The sequence below is a fragment of the Mandrillus leucophaeus genome, unplaced genomic scaffold, assembly GCF_000951045.1.
Source record: "Mandrillus leucophaeus isolate KB7577 unplaced genomic scaffold, Mleu.le_1.0 Scaffold79, whole genome shotgun sequence".
NCBI classification, from domain to species: domain Eukaryota; kingdom Metazoa; phylum Chordata; class Mammalia; order Primates; family Cercopithecidae; genus Mandrillus; species Mandrillus leucophaeus.
Genome location: NW_012108585.1, coordinates 1097508 through 1119163, shown reverse-complemented (window position 1 = coordinate 1119163; position 21656 = coordinate 1097508). Strand labels below are relative to the sequence as shown.

The 21656-nt window shown below is 41.2% G+C and overlaps 1 protein-coding gene across 1 annotated transcript in view; it reads right to left on the bottom strand.

Moving 5' to 3' along the window:
• The window catches only part of ERC1 (ELKS/RAB6-interacting/CAST family member 1), a 581971-nt gene that overhangs the window by 530219 nt on the left and 30096 nt on the right, over nucleotides 1-21656 (bottom strand). Inside the window, exons 2-3 of the mRNA XM_011967141.1 lie at nucleotides 15235-15336; nucleotides 4944-5764 (exon numbers count right to left, since the gene is read on the bottom strand). Coding sequence (XP_011822531.1) covers nucleotides 4944-5612 — 669 coding nt within the window. The 5' untranslated portion in view covers nucleotides 5613-5764; nucleotides 15235-15336. The remainder of the gene's footprint in view (nucleotides 1-4943; nucleotides 5765-15234; nucleotides 15337-21656) is intronic.

The window sequence follows — 21656 nt, the reverse complement described above, 5'->3', positions numbered from 1 at the left end:
AAAAAAAAAAACGCCCGGGTGCGGTGGCTCGTGCCTGTAATCCCAACACTTTGGGAGGCCAAGGCAGGTTGATTACCTGAGGTCGAGAGTTCGAGACCGGCCTGGTCAACGTGGTGAAACCCGTCTCTACTAAAAACACAAAAAATTGGCTGGGCATGATGGTTCACACCTGTAATTCTAGCACTTTGGGAGGCCGAGGTGGGCAGATCACGAGGTCAGGAGATTGAGACCATCCTGACTAACACAGTGAAACTCCGTCTCTACTGAAAATACAAAAAATTAGCTGGGTGTGGTGGCAGGCGCCTGTAGTCCCAGTTACTCGGGATGGCTGAGACAGGAGAATGGCGTTAACCCGGGAGGCAGAGCTTGCAGTGAACCGAGATCGCACCACTGCACTCCAGCCTGAGCAACAGAGAGACTCCATCTCAAAAACAAACAAACAAACAAACAAACAACAACAAAAAATTAGCCGGGCATGACGGCACACGCCTGTAATCCCAGCTACTCCAGAGGCTGAGACAGGAGAATCACTTGAACCCTGCAGATGGAGGTTGCAATGAGCCAAGATTGCGCCATGCACTCCAGCCTGGGTGACACAGCGAGACTGTCTCAAAACAACAATAATTTAAAAAACATCTGAGAATGCACTATTATTTTGTATTTAGGAATGATTTTTTTCTTGGTGTTGTACTTCAACTGACAAATTCAACTAATTTACTTGGTAGTGCAATGCAAACTAAAAACTAAAGTCAGTATTGTACTGACAACTTAAAAATGTCAACTGAAGAAACTGTACTTCACTGTTCTGCTGTCATATATCATTTGAACATTTATCTGGTGCATCAATGATTCACAAGGTGAGGAGACATCAAAATCACCTGGAGGGCTCTTTTTAACTAAACATATCTAAAATTTTAAACACCCTTTTCCCCTACACACGCCCCATCCACTGAGGGTCCCTGTCACAGTTAATGATCATTACGAACAGGAGTAGGTCACACCCCTGAGATGTAAAGTGGAAGAATAAAGGATGAGACACACTGAGCAAATGGTCCCTTGTTTCTTCCCCTTTCTTTTATGGTTGAGCTCAAAAGTGCCACAACAGAAGCATCACAAATTGACAAACAGGCAACAGACAAGTTTAAGAATTAGATTGACAGCCGGCGCAGTGGCTTACGCCCTTAATTCCAGCACTTTGGGAGGCCAAGGCGGGCAGATCATGAGTTCAGGAGTTTACGACCATCTGGCCAACATGGTGAAACTCCATCTTTACTAAAATACAAAAATTAGCCAGGTGTGTTGGGAGGCACCTATAATCCCAGCTACTCAGGAGGCTGAGGCCGGAGAACTGCTTGAACCGGGACCCAGGAGGCAGAGGCTGCAGTGAGCCAAGATCGCATCACTGCACTCCAGCCTGGGCTACAGAGCGAGACTCCATCTCAAAAAAAAAAAAAAAAAAAAAAAAGATAGAATTAGATTAGATTTACTAAATTCTAAAGATCCCAAGAGTGGTTTCTCATCAGAACCACCAGAGAAGCTTGTTCAAAACCTAAGTTCCTGGACCCCATCTCCAGGGATTGTACTTAGCTGGTATGAAGGAAGGCCTGGCAATCTCTGTTTTAACCAAATATGCCTGTTGATGTTGATGTTTCTGAGCCAGCATTTAAGAACCCTGTTCTTAATTTTAGACTCCATCAATGGGGTCTATTTGAGCTTTCTTCTTTCTTTACACATTCTTAAAGTCTTAATGACTCAAACTCAAAGAACTTCCTAAGGAATATTTTTTAAAGGACAATTTCTCTTCTTTAAAGAAGCTAAGTCTCTAAGAAAGAGATTTAAGTATATTAAAATATTCAAATGTTGAGTAGTGACAACTTTAATAACTGATTAAAAAGTAAAAGCAAAGCAGTTTGAAGTCATAACGTATCTGAGAAAGAATAAATCATAATTTCTAATTACTTAGATATCTGATTCAAATGAATTTAAGGTTTAGTTTTTAATTTGCATTGTAATACCAAGTACATTTGAAGAATTTTAGCCCTGTGATATTAACTAGAATAACAATAGAATAGTAGGAGGCATTAAAAGTAATGATTTAGATACATATTAGAGGCCTTTAATATACAGTAGAAATGTTGTTAGCCAAAAAAAGGTCACAGCATAATACCAACAGTATTCCATTCAGGTAAATCTGTTATGTGTATATGCATACAGGTATTTCAGTAAAGAGAAATGTCAAAATGCTAACGGTGGAATAGCAAAGTTGTCAGTAGATGGGAGGATCTGGAATATATTTTGCTTTCATATCTATGCTTTTCTGTTTTATATTTATGAACAGAAAAAAAGAGCTATTTTTATTGCTGAAAATGTGTCTGGAGCTTTAACATACAAAATGTAATGTAACTAGAGATCTTCGAGTAGCCAAAACAGAAGATCTGAGTATCTGGACTGCATATTAGTAAGAATGGTAAGACTATCGACAGAAATCTTAGATTAGATTTACGGTCATATGTTGCTTAATGACAGAGATACGTTCTGAGAAAGGCGATTTCATCACTGTGCAAAGATCATCAAGTGGACTCATACAAACACATCTGGTCCAGCCTACCACACACCCAGGACATAGGATATAGCCTACTGCTTCTAGGCTACAAACCTGTACGGCATGTTACTGTACTGAAAACTGTCGGCAACTGTAACACAATGGTAAATATTTGTGTATCTAAACACATCTAAGCATAGAAAAGATACAGTGAAAACACTGTATTATAATCTTTGTTTTGTTTTTAGAGACAGGGTCTCACTCTGTCACCCAGGCTGGAGTACAGTGGCCCAATCTCGACTCACTGTGGCCTCGACCTCCCAGGCTCAGGTGATCCTCCTGCCTGAGCCTCCCAAGTAGTACAGGCGCCCACCACCAAACCCAGCTAATTTTTTTCTATTTTTTGCAGAGACAGGGTTTCACCATTTTGCCCAGGCTGGTCTCGAACTCCTGGACTCAACCAATCTGCACCCCCTCAGCCTCACAAAGTGCTGGGAGTACAGGTGCGAGCGATCACACCTGGTAATACTATATTATAACTTCATGGGACCACAGTCACACATTAGGTCCATCAGGGACCTAAACAGCTTTGTGTGCCAGACGACTCCTTCATCAGAGACACAGACAATTTCTGATTGCTTCTTTACTTCTTGGTATCATTTAAGAAGAATGCAGAAATTGATATCTTTATGCTTTCTTTATAATTTTGAGTAACCTAATCCAAAAATAAAGTGTAATACCAACAATGAGGTAGTTAATTAAATATTCTCCTTTTAAGAGTATAAGACAGCTTTTTTAAGAAGGAAAAAAATTCAAGCTTGCAAGTTTAAGAAAACTTCTAAAAGTACACACAACTTGCACCACAGGGGGAAAAAAAGTAAAGAGAGAAAAATTCCAAAAGTCTTTTAAACAAAAAGTATGGGCCGGGCATGGTGGCTCACACCTATAATTCCAGCACTTCGGGAGGCCGAGGCAGGTGGATCACCTGAGGTCAAGAGTTTGAGACCAGCCTGGCCAACACAGTGAAACCCCATCTCTAATAAAAATACAAAAATTAGCCGGGCGTGGGAGCAGGCACCTGTAATCCCAGCTACTCAGGAGTCTGAGACAGGAGAATCACTCGAACCTGGGACGTGGAGGTTGCGGTGAGCCAAGACTGCGTCACTGCATTCTAGCCTGGGAGACAGAGCAAGACTCTGTCTCAAAAAAAACAAAAACAAAAAAGTATGTTTAACATTTTAACTGGTAGAGCCTGAATACGATTTGTTCACATCTTTGGAGTCATCAGCTTCCTCACTGAATGTGACACGGCTATCACCAAACACATCAACTGTAACCTGGAGGGGCACAGAAAAATAAGTGAGTATTTCCTGCAGCTAATGTGACGGCACTTAGCTCTCAAACTGCAAAGCCCCATGATGATAAAGCCCAATCACCTCACTTATTTTCTACAAGCAAACAATCACACCAGGTTGCCTTTCCTCTACCTTAAATGTAAAGAATTAAAGAACAAAAAGCTACAAAAGCATCCTGAAGTTAAACTTTCATGAATGGCAACAAAATGAATAGTTATTGTTCGTACTTAATAAACACATTATCAACATTAACTTTTTTTTTTTTGAGACAGAGTCTCACGGTGTCACCCCAGACTGGAGTGCAGTGGCAGGATCTCAGCTCACTGCAACCTCCGCCTCCCAGGTTCAGGTGATTCTCCTGCCTCAGCCTCCTCAGAAGCTGGGATTACAGGTACACACCATCACACCTGGCTAATTTTTGTATTTTTAGTAGAGTCGGGGTTTCACCATGTTGCCAGGCTGGTCTCAAACTCCTGACCTCAATGATCTGCCCACCTCGGCCTCCCAAGTGCTGGAATTACAGGTGTGAGCCACCACACCCGGCCAATATTAACTCTTTAAAAGTAATTTCTGTTCTCAGCTGACAACACTGATTTATCTTGTGATAGTCATTTTGTTTTGTTTTTAAGAATGACTTTTTGACATCATGACAAATCTTAATGGTATACCTTACACTTCAGTTACCTAGTCTAAATACATTTGGTAAAAGATATTACAGTGTGTGGCAAAATTAAAACCTCAGAAGAATTAAAAAAAAAAAAAAAAAATCACATATGCTGAAAGGAAAGACACAAAGAGAAACAGAAACCAGAGAAAAGAACCAAGCAAGAATGGAAGCAAGCAGACATGGGCAACTAGAAAAAAACAGGGCACAGGACCCAATTTGGAAAGGGCTGAGAAATGGAGGACACAAAATAGTAAAATAAATAGGAAAAAGGAAGATACATATACTACGAAGGGAAAAATCTAGGAAAAGGGAAAAAAAAGCTATTTCATTTACATACATGAATTCAGCCAATACAGTTAAACACACATGTAGAACTTACCTGGTTCTCCTCCTGTACAACTCTGTACTGTTCCTTCCAAATGGTGATTTTGGAAGCTTCATCTTTTCTCAGGGCTCGTTCTTTCTTCAGCTCTGGGCTCCAGAAGGTCTTGATGCTATTCATTGAAGAACTCAATTTGCTCTCCTTGACTTCCACATCCTTCCGCAAGAGATCATTTTCCCTTAAGACTTCCTTCAGCTGTGTCTGCAGATCCATGATTGTGTTATCTCTCGCCTGACGCAGGGAGTGAGGCACAGTGGATGCCATACTCACAGGAGGGAGGTGATGCTCTCCAAACGCTATGGTGTCACTGGCAACCCCACTGCTAGCGATGTTGGGGCTACTGCCCATAGCAGTCATCCGAACTCCGTAAGGCAGACGTCCCCCAGAACGGCCAAGTGTCATGGTGCTTTTAGGTGTTTCTGAACCCACATTCTCATGGTCACTTAGATACATAGGGCCAGAGGTGGCATAGGCAGCATTTAAAGACTGTATATTTTCCATAGAAAGGGTTTTCCCACTGCCACCTCCAACACTGCTTCCCGAACTCCCTCCTGTACTATTGGTTCGACGATGACCCAAGCGAGGGGAACGTGGAAGCCTGGGTGAACGCCCAGGGCTCTGGTTGCTCGGTTCCACCTTCCCAACAGAGCGAGCACTTCCATACATGGTTGCAAGGTCAGAAAAGGTGTAAAGCAAAAAATCAACAACAACGAAAAATGGGAACTTTGTGAGGTGTCTCTATGGCTGTAAGTCGGTTTAAGGTTAATTAGAAGAAGGTCCCCAGCTGTCCAATCTTGAAGAAGTATCTTACATCATATCTGTAACGAAAAGATCACACATTAAATCCTCCAATAATAAATATTTCCCTTCTCAGAAACGTTCCATTACCCCCACTTAAAGAAGATCTACCCCTTCTACCATGTAGTTACTCAGGCATTCAGAATGTGATTACAGCATAATGTACTTCATAGTAAACAATATTTTAGAGATATTTTAGATGTCTCAAAACTGAATGCTGAAAACATACCATGCAACTGGAAAACAAACAAACAAAAAGTGCCAGGTGCAATGGCTCATGCCTATAATCCCAGCACTTTGGGAGGCCAAGGTAGGAAGATCGCTTGAGGCCAGGAGTTCAAGACCAACCTGGGATACATAGCAAGACCCTGTCTCTACAAAAAAGAAAAAAAAAAAAAAAACAAGAAGTATAAAGACTGACAAGGAAAAGATTAAAATCAATGTCTGAATATATGATTTTCTAACTGAAAACCCAAGATAATCAACTGACAAGTTATTAGAATAACAGAACTCAACAAACTGGTCAGACTCAATATCAATATAATTTCAATATTTTCATGTATAAATCAACAGTAACAACTAGAAAATGCAGTTTTTAATTTAAAAGAAATTTTAAATCCTATTCACAACAGCAGCAAAACCATAAAAGCACTTTGATATAAATCAACAAAAATGTACAAGCATTTTGGGGAAAAAAACTAAAACCTTACTGAAAGACATAAAAGAACATCTAAACAAAAGAAAAGTTAACTGTGTTCATGGACGAGAAGACAAACACTGTTAAGATTCAGTTCTTCCCCAACTAGTTAGCACAATCCCAATGAAAAATCTCTACAGGATTTTGCTAACCAGCTGTAGATCCCTTCCTTTCACAGGTGTTGAAGGATTTTTCAAGTAACTCGACAAACTGACTCTAAAATTCAAATGGAGAGTAAAGATACAAGAGTAACCAAACAATTTAAAACAGATGAACAAAGAAGGAAAACAGCCCTCAACAGCAAGATAAATTACAAATCCGTAATTCTTTATTTGTACTGCAAAAATCAAAAAGCTCTGAAAATAAGTTTTTCCTTTTAACTCATCTAGCAGCAAAACTGGACCTGACCCGAGCTTACTGTTTATATATATCCCACATAGTGTGACTTCATACATTTCATTAAGAAAACAATGTGTGTGATTACTGGATACTACATAATGCCCACCAAGTATTACTGGAAAAAATTCCTGACTACAAAACCACAGCTGACCTGCAAGGTTTCTCATAAAGTATTGTAGCCTTGTAAAACTATAGTAATGAAAACTGTATAGTACTAGCCCAAAAACAGGGTCTAAACTATATATGGGAATTTAATATATGTTAAAAGTAATATTTCAAAACAGTGAGTGATATGGTTTGATTCAATCCCACCTTGAATTGTAATAATCTTCCTGTGTCAAGGGTGGGGCCAGGTGTACTTAACTGAATCATGGGAGCGGTTTCCCCCTACTGTTCTTGGGGTAGTAAGTCTCACGGGATCGGACAGTTTTATAAATGGGAGTTCCCCTGTACAAGTTCTCTTGCCTGTCGCCATGTAAGACATAATTTTGCTCCTCATTCGCCTTCTGCCATGATTGTGAGGTCTCCCCAGCCATATGGAACTGAGAATCCATTAAACCTCTTTCCTGGCAGGGTGCGGTGGCTCACATCTGTAATCTCAGCACTTTGGGAGGCCAAGGAGGGTGTATCACCTGACGTCAGGAGTTCGAGACCAACCCGATCAACATGGCGAAACCCCATCTCACTAAAAGCACAAAAATTAACCAAGCATGGTGGCAGGTGCCTGAAATCCCAGCTACTCAGGAGGTTGAGGCATGAGAAGCTTGAACCCAGGTGGCGGACACTGCAGGGAGCCAAGATCGCGCCACTGCACTCCAGCCTGGGTGACAAGACGAGACTCCGTCTAAATTTAAAAAAAAAAATTTTTTTCCTTTTAAAATTACCTAGTCTTGGGTATGTCTGTATTAGCAGCATGAGAACAGACTAATACAGTGAGGAAATGAAAAATCACTCAATAAATGAGGTTTAAATACTTGTTGCTCTTCGAGAACAATTAAGTATACTCGTCTTCACATAGTACACCAAAATAAATTCCATATACGTTAAAGATATAAATTTTTTAAACCATTAAAAGTACTAGAAGAGAATTTTGAAGAATATCCTTGTGAACTTGAGTTAGGAAAAGGCTTCTTAAATAAAAAACCAGAAGCAAAAACCATAAAGAAAAACAACCAATACACTTAATTATGTCAAAATGACAAAGCATTATACCAAAAAATGCTGTAAATAAAATTAAAAGATAAACCAAAAGCTAGGTAAAAAATACAGACAACATAGTATAATGATCTGTAAACAGAGTATGTAAAGAATTCCTACATGGGAAATGCCAATTTTGAAACAGCAATAATTACAGGGAAGGCAATTTGTGTTATAAAGGGGAAAAATGTTTGTGAAGGCTTTAACTCAACTTATAAAGCTTTATACTCAAACGACCATAAAGCACCTGAATTTTTTTCCAAAAAAGAAAACATGTTCATACTCTACAAGTATAATTAAAACAAATTTTAAAACCACAGGCAGTTGTCCCTTGGTATCTGCTGGGGACTGGCTCCAGCAGAACGTATCCAGATATCCAAGACCCTCCCAGACAGCAAAAATCCCAGGCTGCTCAAGTCCCTGATTCAAACTGACACAGTAATTGCCTAAAACCTATGGACATCCTCCAGTACACTTTAAATCATCTCTAAATTCCTTATAATACTTCATACAATGTAGATGCTATGTAAATCGTGGTTATACTTACTGTGTTTATTTTTATTATTTTTCCATGTTGTATTATTTTTCCCAAGTTTTTTTTTCTCCCTATTTTTTTTTTCAAAGTGACTTTAAAATTCCTTCCCAAATATTTTTGGTCCACAGTTGCTTAGTTCTGTGGATGCAGAACCCACTATACTATAGCTATCAACTTTATACACTTCTTTCAAAGACAATACAGATCTAAACTAGCTCTCTCTGATTTCCTGGCATCATTTCAAAGAATTGGCTTAGGTCAAGTAACAACAGGCTTCAGCATATTAAACAATATTTTCCAAAAATCCATTGTTATGTAAATTGATTCTTATAAGTGTTTCTTCATTGAAAATAGTACCCAAGTAAATCATATTGTCAAAAATAAGATTCTAAAGACAGTATCTATTCTGGTCAAATTCAAACAGGTTAAAAATCCTCAAAAATGTGAAGACACAGGTGGTCTCATCTCTATATTACTAAACTAGTAAACAAAGCCCAGGGCTAACAACAAACAAGACGGGAAATACACAGAACCTGACCCTTTAAGGAAAGACTCCAATCTCCCTCCATCTCAGAAACTGCTGTGGCACACTGAGTTCAGAAATGGCAATATTTTGTTAGTAATGTTACGAAATTGCTTTCCAGGACTAAGCTAGCTCATGAAGTAAAAATTCCTTTTCATGAGTAATCTGGACTGTAAAATGGGTGACAGGTAGTAATCTACAAATCACTACTTCAGATGAATTCTATTTCAAGATCGAAGAGGGATACAAAGTTTTTTCTTTTTTTAAGTAATTTGAATATTGCATAAAATAAGGGAGCCATTAATTATCTGGAATCCTTTATAACAAAAGCAAACATTTAGTGAGTGTGTGTTTCATATGCCAGGCACTGTACTATGAGGTTTATAACATTTAATATTTATATTAAATATTCAATATTCATGTATAACTTAGTATTTTGTGTGAATAAGATGGGTCCTGTCATTATTTCCATTTTACGGATAAAGAAAGTTGCGGCTTAGATGGCTTAAGTGACTTATCTAAAGACACACCGGTATTAAATGGTAGGGTCCAGATTTGAATTAAGGCAGCCTAATTCCAGATCCCTGCAGGCTGTTAACTATCATGCTTAACCACCATCATCTGCTGATGTTAACGTCTCAAGTGTCCGCAGGATATTAAAGGTTCTCACAATTTTAAGGGAGCGTATCCTACTAATTTACCACTCTAAACTTTAGGTTAGGTCTTAGATTTTCCCAGGTGTAAAACTTAAACAATCACTTATATCTTTCTATTAAGTAGGAGAAAGTCTTTTTTAAAAGATGGTAGGCAGAACAAAATAAGTCAAACAATAAAATAATTCAGAAACGCAAGAGTTTCAGGAATCACACCATGAGAATTTTAAACTTCCACATTCACCAAAAAAAAAAAAAAAGAAAAAAAAAAACCCACCTCCGCCGCCGTGCGGAACTATTTCCACATAGTGGAGGAACTAACTCACACGAAAGAGGCTAAGATCCAGTAACAAAAATCCACACTGTTTTCAACATCAGCAGGTGCACTCTCATGTTCAAGTCATTTTCAAATCCAAAATGGTATTTCCAAGTGGAGTCTGTTATTTTCAGAACTATATTCATTTAGAGGACAAGGGAAGGAATTCACCAGTCATATCTGAGGGAAGCCCTCATATAGCTTTTTAATCTCAAGAGCTTCAGGGAAGACGGTGTTTTTAAAAAATTCTTTTTAAAAATATGGAATAAAGCCACAAAATAATAATTCTTGCACTTTAAACAATCTGACCAAAAATATGACCAAATAAGTCACACAGTATGACTCAATTTATGTAAAATTCTAGATTTATTATGACAGAAAGTTACTAAGTACATGACTAGGGACTGGGTAGAGGGAGGCATGGATCATAAAGGAGCAGGGGAAACTTTTGGGGGTGACTGAAATGTTCTCTATTGTGTTCGGGATGATGGTTTCACAGGCATATATTTATGTTAAAACTGATCAAACTGTATACTTTAAATATGTGCAATGACTGTATATAAAATATACCACAAAAGTTTGGGGAAAATTGCACATATTTTAAACTCTTTCTCTAAATTAAGTCAAGAGAAACACCTTTAGTGATTGATTTATATACCTAGAGTCCCGGATGCTGCTAGAGAAACTCATGCAGCTGTTCAGTTTGACTTCCTACCTCAGCTGGGCCCATGTTTCTCTCCCAGAGCCCCACAAGTCTCTTAGTTAGCTTCCTATGCAATATTTGTTATGGTGGGTTATTTCAAATCTCGGCCTTCGGCCTCTCACTTTCAGCAAATGACTTCGTCATTTTAATGAATTGTGTCCCCTAATCCAAAATTCCTAAATTGAAGTCTTAACCCCCATACCTCAGGATGTGGCCATATTTTAGATATTAGGGTCCTTAAAGAATGAAGGCTCGGGGAGGGTACTGGGTGGGCTCTAATCCAATATAACTAGTATCCCTATAAAAACAGATTAGGACACAGGCAAGCACAGAGGAAAGACCATGTAAAGACACCAGAAAACGGCCATGTACAACCCAGAGAGATCGGCCTCCAGAAGAAACCAACCAGGCCAACACCTTTGTCTCAGAATTCTAGCTTCCAGAATTATGAGAAAATAAATTCTTGTGCCAGGCACGATGGCTCATGCCTGCAATCCCAGCACTTTGGGAGGCCACGGTGGGTGGATCACCTGAGGTCAGGAGTTTGAGACCAGCCTGGCCAGCATGGTGAAACCCTGTCTCTACTAAAAATGCAAAAATTAGCTGGGCATGGTGGCACGTGCCTATAGTTCTAGCTACTCCGGAGGCTGAGGCAGGAGAATCGCTTGGACCCAGGAGGCAGAGGTTGCAGTGAACAGAGATGGCACCACTGCACTCCAACCTGGGCGACAGAGCGAGACTGTCTTGGAACAAAAAAAAAAAGAAATTGTTGTTAAGCCACATCATCAGTGGTCTTGTGTGTGGGGGTGGGGGAGCGGGAGATGTTTTGTGTTTTTGTTTGCTGAGACAGGGTCTCCTCTGTCACCCAGGCTGGAGTGCAGTGGTAGGATCACAGCTCCCCATGGCCTCAACCTCCCAGGCTCAAGCACTTCTCCCACCTCAGCCACCCGAGTAGCTGAGACTACAAGCTGAGACTACAGGCAAGCACCAGCATACCCAGCTAATTTTTGTATTTTTGGTAGAGGTGGGGTTTCACCATGTTGCCCAGGCTGGTCTCAAACTCTTAGGCCCGAGGGATTCACCTGCCTCAGCCTCCCAAAGTACTGGGATTACAGGCGTGAGCCACTGCGCCCAGCTGATGACAGCCCTTTCTTATGACAGCCCTACCAAATCTATGTATCTCACCTCCTACATTAGAGAGAAACAGAGAAATCAAACAAGAACTATCTCAACTTCCTCTCACCACATGTTCATTTACAGCAACAACCATCCTTAACTTCCTCTATTCTGCTGGAAGTGGGCTACAGCTAACCCTTCCACAGGGTACTTTAGTCCCTATTCCCTCTGGCTTCTCCAGAGAAACCTTAGTTAATGATCGCTTTTCCTCTCTAATGCCTTTTTAACTTCCCGTCTATAAATATACCCTGTTTCTTAAGCACTCCTAATTTTCTGACACTCTCCTCTCTTGGTTTTTTTATATCATATGCTCTTTTCTTCTAACCCTCCTCCTCCTTTGTTTGTTCCTCCCTTAAATGTTTCTGATCTTCATCCCTATGTTATTCTCACACTACAATATCATCCTTGAGAAATCCTTTCTCGCTGCCTCCACCAGCTTAAAATAACATATGTACAACAAAGACTCCAAGTTTACTACTTCTCCAGTACTTTTTCACTTCTCCTTTGAGAATCAGAACTATGTATTCCACTTCTGGACGTCTTCACTTATACTCCTCACATGCACCTCAAACACACCTGCCCCCAAACTGAATTCCACATCAAGGTCTCCCTGCTCCATAACCAAACCTGCTGCTGCAGGGAAAAAAACTAAAATAAAATAAAGAACAGGGCAGTGGACAACATCTATTCAAATGAATAACATCAGCTGCTCAAGCCAGAGCCTGAGTGTCCTTCCGAAATCTTCATATGCCATATATACACATATTATCAAAAAAATACAATTCCTGTTTCTTTGATTTCCAGATACCTCTTAAATTGACCCTCTTCCTCCATTCCCACAATCAGTACCTTGGTTTACGCCATCCTCTCCTACCTGAATTAAAACAACTTTCTAGCCTGACTGCCCGCCTCTAGCCTCGGAGTCCTGTATCAGTCCATCCTCAAGCTCCATGTAGAACTGCCCACAAGACTGGGTAATTTACAAAAGAAAGAGGTTTAATTGACTCACAGCTCTGCAGGGCTGGGGAGGCCTCAGGAAGCTTACAACGTGGCAGAAGGGGAAGCAAACACATCCTCCTTCACATGGCAGCAGGAAGAAGTGCCCAGCAAATGGGGCAGAGATCCTTATAAAACCATCAGATGTAGGCTGGGCACGGTGGCTCACGTCTGTAATCCAATACTTTGGGAGGCCAAGGTCGGTGGATCACTTGAGATCAGGAGTTCAAGACCAGCCTGGCCAACACGGTGAAACCCTGTCTCTACTGAAAACACAAATATTACCCAGACATGCTCAGTTGAACCCAGGAGGCAAAGGTTTCAGTGAGCCAAGATTGTGCCACTGCACTCAGGCCCGGGTGACAGAGAAGACTCTTGTCTCAAAAAAGAAAACAAAAAATCGATCTCGTGGGCACTCACTATCAGAACAGCACAGAGTAACCGACTCCATGATTCAGTTGCCACCAGGTCCCTCCACAACATGTAGGGATTATGGAAACTACAGGATGAGATTTCTGGGGATGCAGCCAAACCGTATCAGTCCCCTAATCAGTGTTTTTCAAACTTAGAATTATGACCCAATAGTAGGTTGTGAAATCAGCTTGATAAACTGCAACCAAGCTTGTTTTCTTGTTTGTTTTAAATGAAATAAAATCACTAGATACCCTGAGCCAGAATCACCCAACACACTCTTCATGAAATCTGAGATGTTTGTTTTCCAAATTCAGTAAGTTCTGAAGTAATTGTAACGCAACAAGAGACAGTAGCGTTGTGCTGTTTTCTGCAGTGTTTCAGGAGTGCATATGCACGCACACGTGCGTACTGGATCACAATATAAAAGGTACTTCTTGGCCAGGCACAGCAGCCCGTGCCTGTAATCCTAGCACTTTGGGAGACCAAGGCAGTAGGATTGTTTGAGTCAAGGAATTCAAGACCAGCCTGGACAACACAGCAAGATCCTATCTCTAGGAGAATAGACACAGCCTCTCTAAAATAAACAGATAAATAGAACTGAAAATAAAACGTATAGCTTATTTTCACAGTGCATCACACTAAAGTAAACATAAGCATTTTTGAGAACCGTGAAGGAACTAGGGTTTTATTTAACCCTACTTACAGGTTAATACGTTGGCCTATGACCATTTCATGGATACTGACAGAACACATGAGCCTTCTGGGTCAAACACAAAGAACTTTACAAAGAACTCACAGCACAGCAAGCATGAGCATGTTTGCACTGTCTCCCTGTTACCCCCAAGTTCCATAAGGTGACATGCAGTGGGTTTGCATCACGGCTAAGGAACATTGGGCTTAGGGAATCCACCGTTTTTGTTTTGTTTTGTTTTGTTTTCGGGTTTTTTTTTGAGACAGAGTCTCGCTCTGTTGCCCAGGCTGGAGTGCAGTGGCGCAATCTCGGCTCACTGCAAGCTCCGCCTCCAGGTGCCCGCCATTCTCCTGCCTCAGACTCCCAAGTAGCTGGGACTACAGGCGCCCGACACCACGCCCGGCTAATTTTTTTGTATTTTTTAGTAGAGACGGGGTTTCACCGTGTGAGTCAGGATGGTCTCGAACTCCTGACCTCGTGACCCACCCGCCTCGGCTTCCCAAAATGCTGGGATTACAGGCGTGAGCCACCGTGTCCGGCCAGAATCCACCACTTTTACAGTAAGTAATAAGTAGGCCTGCTCTTTGTCCCAGTGAAAGACATTACCTTCTCCCGCAAAGTGGCCTGCTGCAAACACAGTCCTGAAAAATGGCCTGGGTTAGGAACAGTCGAGGCCCTGCTTGCATTCCTAGCATATTCAGCAGGGTGTATATGAAATAAGAGTCTCGGCTGGGCGCGGTGGCCCACGCCTGTAATCCTAGCACTTTGGGAGGCTGAGGCAGGCGGGTCACTTGAGATCAGGAGTTTGAGACCAGCCTGGCCAACATGGTGAAACCCCGTCTATACTAAAAATACAAACATTAGCCGGGCATGGTGGCACACACCTGTAATCCCAGCTACTTGGGAGGCTGAGGCAGGACAATCGCTTGAACCCGGGAGGTGGAGGCTGCAGTGAGCCCAGACTGCGCCACTGTACTCCTGCCTGGGCGAAAGAGCAGGACTCCAACTCAAAAAAAAGAAATAGGAAGCTCATGGGAGATTCATTCTCCTGACAATTATTTGTGGTACTTTTAAAGTATGTCCATAAATTATTTAATGCTCCTCCTTTTAAGAGGGAGAGTAAATTTCCTCTCCTTGAGTGTAGACTGAACTTAGTGACCTGCTTCCAATGATGTACTTTCATGACTAACTCTTAAAAGACACTGGAGCTTCTGTCTTGGTCACTCTCTCAAACCGCTCTCTCTCAGGAATCCAGCTGCCATGTCATGAGGATACCCAAACTTCAAACTACCCTGTGAAGAGAGTCGCCTATTCAGGAACTGAGGCTTCCTGCCAACAGCCATGTGAGATAGCTTCAAAGACCCTCCAATCTCAGTCAAGAATTGACATGAGTGTAAACATCTTGACTGCAACCTCACTACAGACCCTGAGTCAGAATCACCCAATACACACTCTTCATAAAATCTGAGATGTTTGTTTCTTTTTGTTTTGTTGAGACGGAGTCTCACTCTGTTGCCCAGGCTGGAGTGCAGTAGCACAATCTCGGCTCACTGCAACCTCTGTCTCCCAGGTTCAAGCGAGTCTCCTGCCTCAGCCTCCCAAGTACCTGGGATTACAGGAATGTGCCGCCAGGCCCTGCTAATTTCTGTATTTTTAGTAGAGACGGAGTTTCGCCATATTGGCCAGGCTGGTCTCAAACTCCTGATATCAGGTGATCCACCTGCCTTGGTCTCTCAAAGTGCTGGGGTTACAAGCATGAGCCACTGTGCCCAGCCAGATGTTTGTTCTTTAAGTCCAGTAAGTTTTGAAGTAACTTGTAATGCAGCAAGAGATAATATAGTCTTGTTTTCTGCAATATTTAAGGTGTGCATATTGGATCACAATATAAAATGTCCTTTTTGGCCAGACACAGTGGCCCATGCCTATAATCCTAACACTTTGGGAGACTAAGGCAGGAGAATTGCTTGAATCTAGGAGTTCAAGACCAGCCTGGACAACACAGCAAGATCCCATCTCTGCAAAAAAATTTAAAAAAAAAAAAAATAGCCCAGCATAGTGGCTCATGCCTGTAGTCCCAGCTACTTAGGAAGCTGAGGCAGGAAGATTCCTTGAAACCAAGAGTTCACGGCTATAGTGAGTCATGATAGTGCCACTGCACTATGCCGTGGATGACATGGCAAGACCCTGTCTCAAAAAAGCAAAACTAAATGTGATTCTTTTTATAAGTTCTAAACAATTCTCAACACCAGTGCCATAACGATCTTCTAATATGATGATTCTCCAAATGAGTAAGGGATTCCAGGGGTGCTTATGACCCTTGCAGGAGGTCCATGAGGGTAAAACTATTTTCATAACAGGATGACGTTATTGGCCTTTTTCATTGTGATTCTCTCACGAGTGCATAAGTGTTTTCCAGAGCTACATGACGTGTGACAAGATCCCACTGACAGCTAATGGAACGTGTGCTTGTGTATTCCCACATTTTAAAAATGTCTTGGCTGGGCACGGTGGCTCATACCAATAACCCCAGCACTTTGGGAACCCGAGGCAGGAGGATCACTTGAGCTCAGGAGTTCAAGACTGGCCTGGGCAACATGGCGAAATCCCGTTTCTACTGAAAATACAAAAAATTAGCCAGGCCAGGTGGCACACACCTGTAATCCCAACTACTTGGGAGGCTGAGGTGGGAGGATAACTTCAGCCCAACAGGCGGAGGTTGCAGTGAGCAGAGATCACGCCACTGCACTCCAGCCTGGGAGACAGAGCCAGACCTTGTCTCAAAAAATATTTTTTTTTAATCTGAATTCCTTGGTAGTGCATATGAGATTTTTTATCACTTGGCCCTGCCTATCTCTCTGAAGCGACTCCTTATCCACTCTCCTTCTCCATGTGACAACCATAATCAGGTCCATGCAATTCCCTGAAATACCAAGCTGTCTCTGGTTTCCATGACCTTCTTCTGCCCCATTAACTGGCTAACTACTGACCATTTTTCCCAACTAAGTTCAACAGTCACAATCCGACACAAACCTTCAAGACCCTCAGTCTAATTTAGGTGCTCCTCTGAGGTACCCAGGGGCTTTTAAAATAATGTAATTATTATTTTAATCACTTCCTTAAAAGTAAAGGAATGTCTTACTCCATCTCCAAAACCTAGCACAGTGTCTAACACAAATCAAGCAATAAGTGTTTGCCAATGCCACAATTAATCTAAATCCACGTAAAAATCATTAGATAGTTCACATACATTTAAAAAGTAGTAATAATCTTGAATGTAGTTTACGGAACCTGCAATTAGATGTAATCTAAAATAAATATAATGATTGCATTTTTTAACATTTTCCTCAAGTTAAGAAAATTTTCTCTATCTTTAAACAGTATCCCAATTTCATGAATTAGGCCAGGTGTGGTAGCTCACGCCTGTAACCCCAGCACTTTGGGAGGCCGAGGCGGGCAGATCACTTGACGTCAGGAGTTCGAGACCAGCCTGGCTAACACGGTGAAACCCTGTCTCTACTAAAAACACAAAAATTAGCCAGGCGTGGTGGCGCCACCTGTACTCCCAGCAACTCCACAGGCTGAGGGAGGAGAGTCACTTGGAGAGTCGCTTGGACCCGGGAGGTGGAAGCTGCCGTGAGCTGAGACCACGCCACTGCGCTCCAGCCTGGGCAACAGAGTGAGACTCTGAATACAAACAAATAAATAAATAAAACTAATTCCATGAACCGACAACCTCCTTCTGTACATGTCTTGCTATTTATTTTTGTCATCTATCCCCTGAAAATAATTAACTAAATGGGCAAGATTTCAATTTTTTAAAAAACTGTTCTTCCTGCATTAGTAAAAATGCAAACTTCTGTAGCGAAATCTTAATTCCAAGAAGATGGCATAAGCTCAACGGACTAACGCCTCTCGTCTAAGACAGAAATTAAAAATGAACACACACACAGAGCAATCACATGCAGAAAATATCATGTCTGTGGGGACAAATGGGTTCTCAATACTAAAAAAACTCTATTAAACTCTATGTCAGAGACCTACCAAGCTAAAGATGTACCAAGCACTTAAGATGAATTTTGTACCCTATATTTTGAGTTTTTAAAAAATACCATATGGCTGGGCGTGGTGGCTCACTCTTGTAACCCTAGCACTTTGGGAGGCTGAGGCGGGCAGATCACCTGAGACCTGGAGTTCGAGGCCAGCCTGGCCAATATGGCAAAACTCCATCTCTATGAAAAATACAAAAATTAGCAGGGCATGGTAGCGCGCGCCTCTAGTCCCAGCTACTTGGGAGGCTGAGGCATGAGAATCATTTGAACCCGAGAGGCGGAGGTTGCACTGAGCCAATATTGTGTCACTGCACTCCAGCCTTGGTGACAGAGCAAGACACCATCTCAAAAAAAAAAAAAAAAATACCAGAACAGCATTTAAATCTCTGCAAGCTTTCCAGCTTTTACATTTAGAGAAATTTCCTAAAATCTAATTCTGAGAAGAATATTACCAGAAATCTGCCTTATCTTAAATTATGAGTTTATTAACAATACAGTTTCACTATCAATTCACTACTATTCACATCACAAAGCCTGTCAGAAAAAAACACAAAGAATATTCAGGACAGGCACAGTGGCTCACATCTATAATCCCAGCACTTTGGGAGGTCAAGGTGGGTGGATCACCTGAGGTCAGGAGTTTGAGATCAGCAGGCCAACATGGTGAAACCCCGTCTCTACTAAAAATACAAAAAGTAGCTGGGCGTGGTGGCACTTACCTGTAACCCAAGCTACTCAGGAGGCTGAGGCAAGAGAATCACTTGAACCCAGGATGTGGAGGTTGCAGTGAGCCGAGATCGTGCCACTGCACTCCAGCCTGGGTGACAGAGTGAAACTGTGTACTGAAAAAAAACCAAAACAAAAAAAAAAAAAGAAAAGCACTGATCCCAATGGTTATACACATACTGTGAGAGAAAAACAGCCCCAGTCTCACCTCACCCCACAGAAATCCATTATACTCAGAGGTCTAAAAATAAGAATACTTCTACCCACAATGATTGTATGTTAGCCTTTAATTCTCACTCTTCCCCCAAATAGCTACAAGCATAACATGCAACAGCAGACAGCACTCTCTCTCTCCTCATAGACTAGAAAAATCATAATAGCTCTTTACGAACTGAGTCTCCAAAGGAACACCAAATATTCTTAAGACAAATGAAAGCAAAAACAAATTTTTTTTTTTTTTTTTTTTTTTGAGACGGAGTCTCGCTCTGTCACCCAGGCTGGAGTGCAATGGCACAACCTAGGCTCACTGCAAGCTCCGCCTCCTGGTTTCACGCCGTTCTCCTGCCTCAGCCTCCCGAGTAGCTGGGACTACAGGCACCCGCCACCTCGCCCGGCTAGTTTTTTGTATTTTTTTTTTTAATAGAGACGGGGTTTCACCATTGCCAGGATGGTCTCGATCTCCTGACCTCGTGATCCACCTGCCTCGGCCTCCCAAAGTGTTGGGATTACAGGCGTGAGCCACCGCGCCCGGTGGATAAAAGCAAAAAATTCTTTAATAGCAACACAGTAGCTTACTTCAAATTAACTACGGTTGACTAGGCTGACACAGATGTGCTATGATATTTATAAGTTGAACCAGAAAATTTAATATACCACCTATTAGCTATTTAAATAATTATATGTGAAATTCTGACGTAAATCTCAAAATCACTAGTCCAACCTGATGTAATGGGGTTATGCTCATCAACGAGTCAAATATTTTTAATACTGTACTTCAACATTTCTAAAGATCCTATTCATTTTCTTAAAGGGTTATTTATAAATACTACTAGGGATGAGAAATATGCTGCTCTCCTAGGTTCCCTGTGAAAACATGAACAATAGACCAAAATTTTAAAATCCCACTGAAGTACAATTTGGCATAATCTATCAAAATTTAAAATGTGCATGCTGTTGAACTAGAAGTTTCACTTTAAAAAGTATTCTCCATAAAATATATTTTCACAGGTTCAACGACATAATGTGCAATGATATTCAATTATTGCATTGTCTGTACCAGCAAGGAGACAGCTTAAATTTCCAACAAGAGATTAGCTGAATAAATTTATGTATCTCTCAACTGTAAAAGACAATGCTGCTGTTTAAAAAAAATTTCTTTCAGACAATCCTGATTTTAAAAAAAAAAAAAAAAAAAGTAAAACAATGGCCAGGCATGGTGGCTCATACTTGTAATCCCAGCACTTTAAAAAGCTGAGGCAGGCAGATCACTTGAGGTCAGGAGTTCAAGACCAGTCTGGCCAACCTGGTGAATTCCCGTCTCTACCAAAAAATACAAAACTTACCTGGGCAAAAAATACAAAACTTACACATTACAGGGTGTGTGCCTGTAGTACCAGTTACTCAGGTGGGAGGACTGCTTGAACTCCAGAGGTAGAGGTTGCAGTGAGCCAAGATCATGCCACTGCACTCCAGCCTGGGCAACACAGCAAGACTCTGTCAAAAAAAAAAAAAAAAGAAAAAAGAAAAAAGAAAAAGAGGCCGGGCACAGTAGCTCATGCCTGTGATCCCAACACTTTGGGAGGCCAAGACGGGCAGATCACTTGAGGTCAGGAGTTCGGGACCAGCCTAGCCAACATGGTGAAACTCCATCTCTACTAAAAATACAAAAATTAGCCAGGCATGGTGGTGTGCACCTGTGATCCCAGCTACTTGGGAGGCTGAGGCAGAAGAATCACTTGAACCTGGGAAACGGAGGTTGCAGTGAGCTGAGATTGCACCACTGCACTCCAGCCTGGGTGGCAAGAGAGAGATTTCGTTTCAAAAAGAGGTAAAAGAAACCAAAATAAACAAAATATTTAAGTAAATATCTGTATTTGACATGCAAAAACATACTGTGAAGTGGAAAAAAAGCAAGTTATAGAAGAATGCTTACAAGACACTATCATTTGAGTACAAAGGATATATATACATATATTTGTATATACACATACATATATAAATATTTGTATGAATTGTATGGTAACAGCCTATTTCTGAAAGACTGGATGGAATCACCTTTTTCTTTACTTATATACTTTTCTTCTGTTCCATTTTCTTTTTATAGTGAGCATGTATTACTTTTACTTTTTTTTTTTTGGCGTGGTGCGGTGGCTCAGGCCTGTAACCCCAACAACTTGAGAGGCCAAGATGGGTGGATCTCCTGAGCTCAGGAGTTCGAGACCAGCCTGGGCAACACGGTGAAACCCTGTCTCTACCAAAAATACCAAAATTAGCCAGGCATGATGGCACACGCCTATGATCTCAGCTACTCAGGAGGCTGAGTCATAAAAATTGCTTGAACTCCAGAGACAGAGGCTACAGTGAGCCAAGAACACACCACTGCATCCCACATGGACAACAGAGTGAAACCCTATCTCAAAAAAAAAACAACAGAGTGAAACCCTATCTCAAAAAAAAAAAAAATTGTATTTTTTTTAAGTCTCATTATAAACTACAGGTTTAAATAAAGACCTCCACAACCATTCAGCACTAATTTACACAGTAATTAATGGGCTAGGCACGAACACTGATTGCTAATACCTCTGTTAATAGCAGGAGAGTTGAAAAAAAAAAAAAAA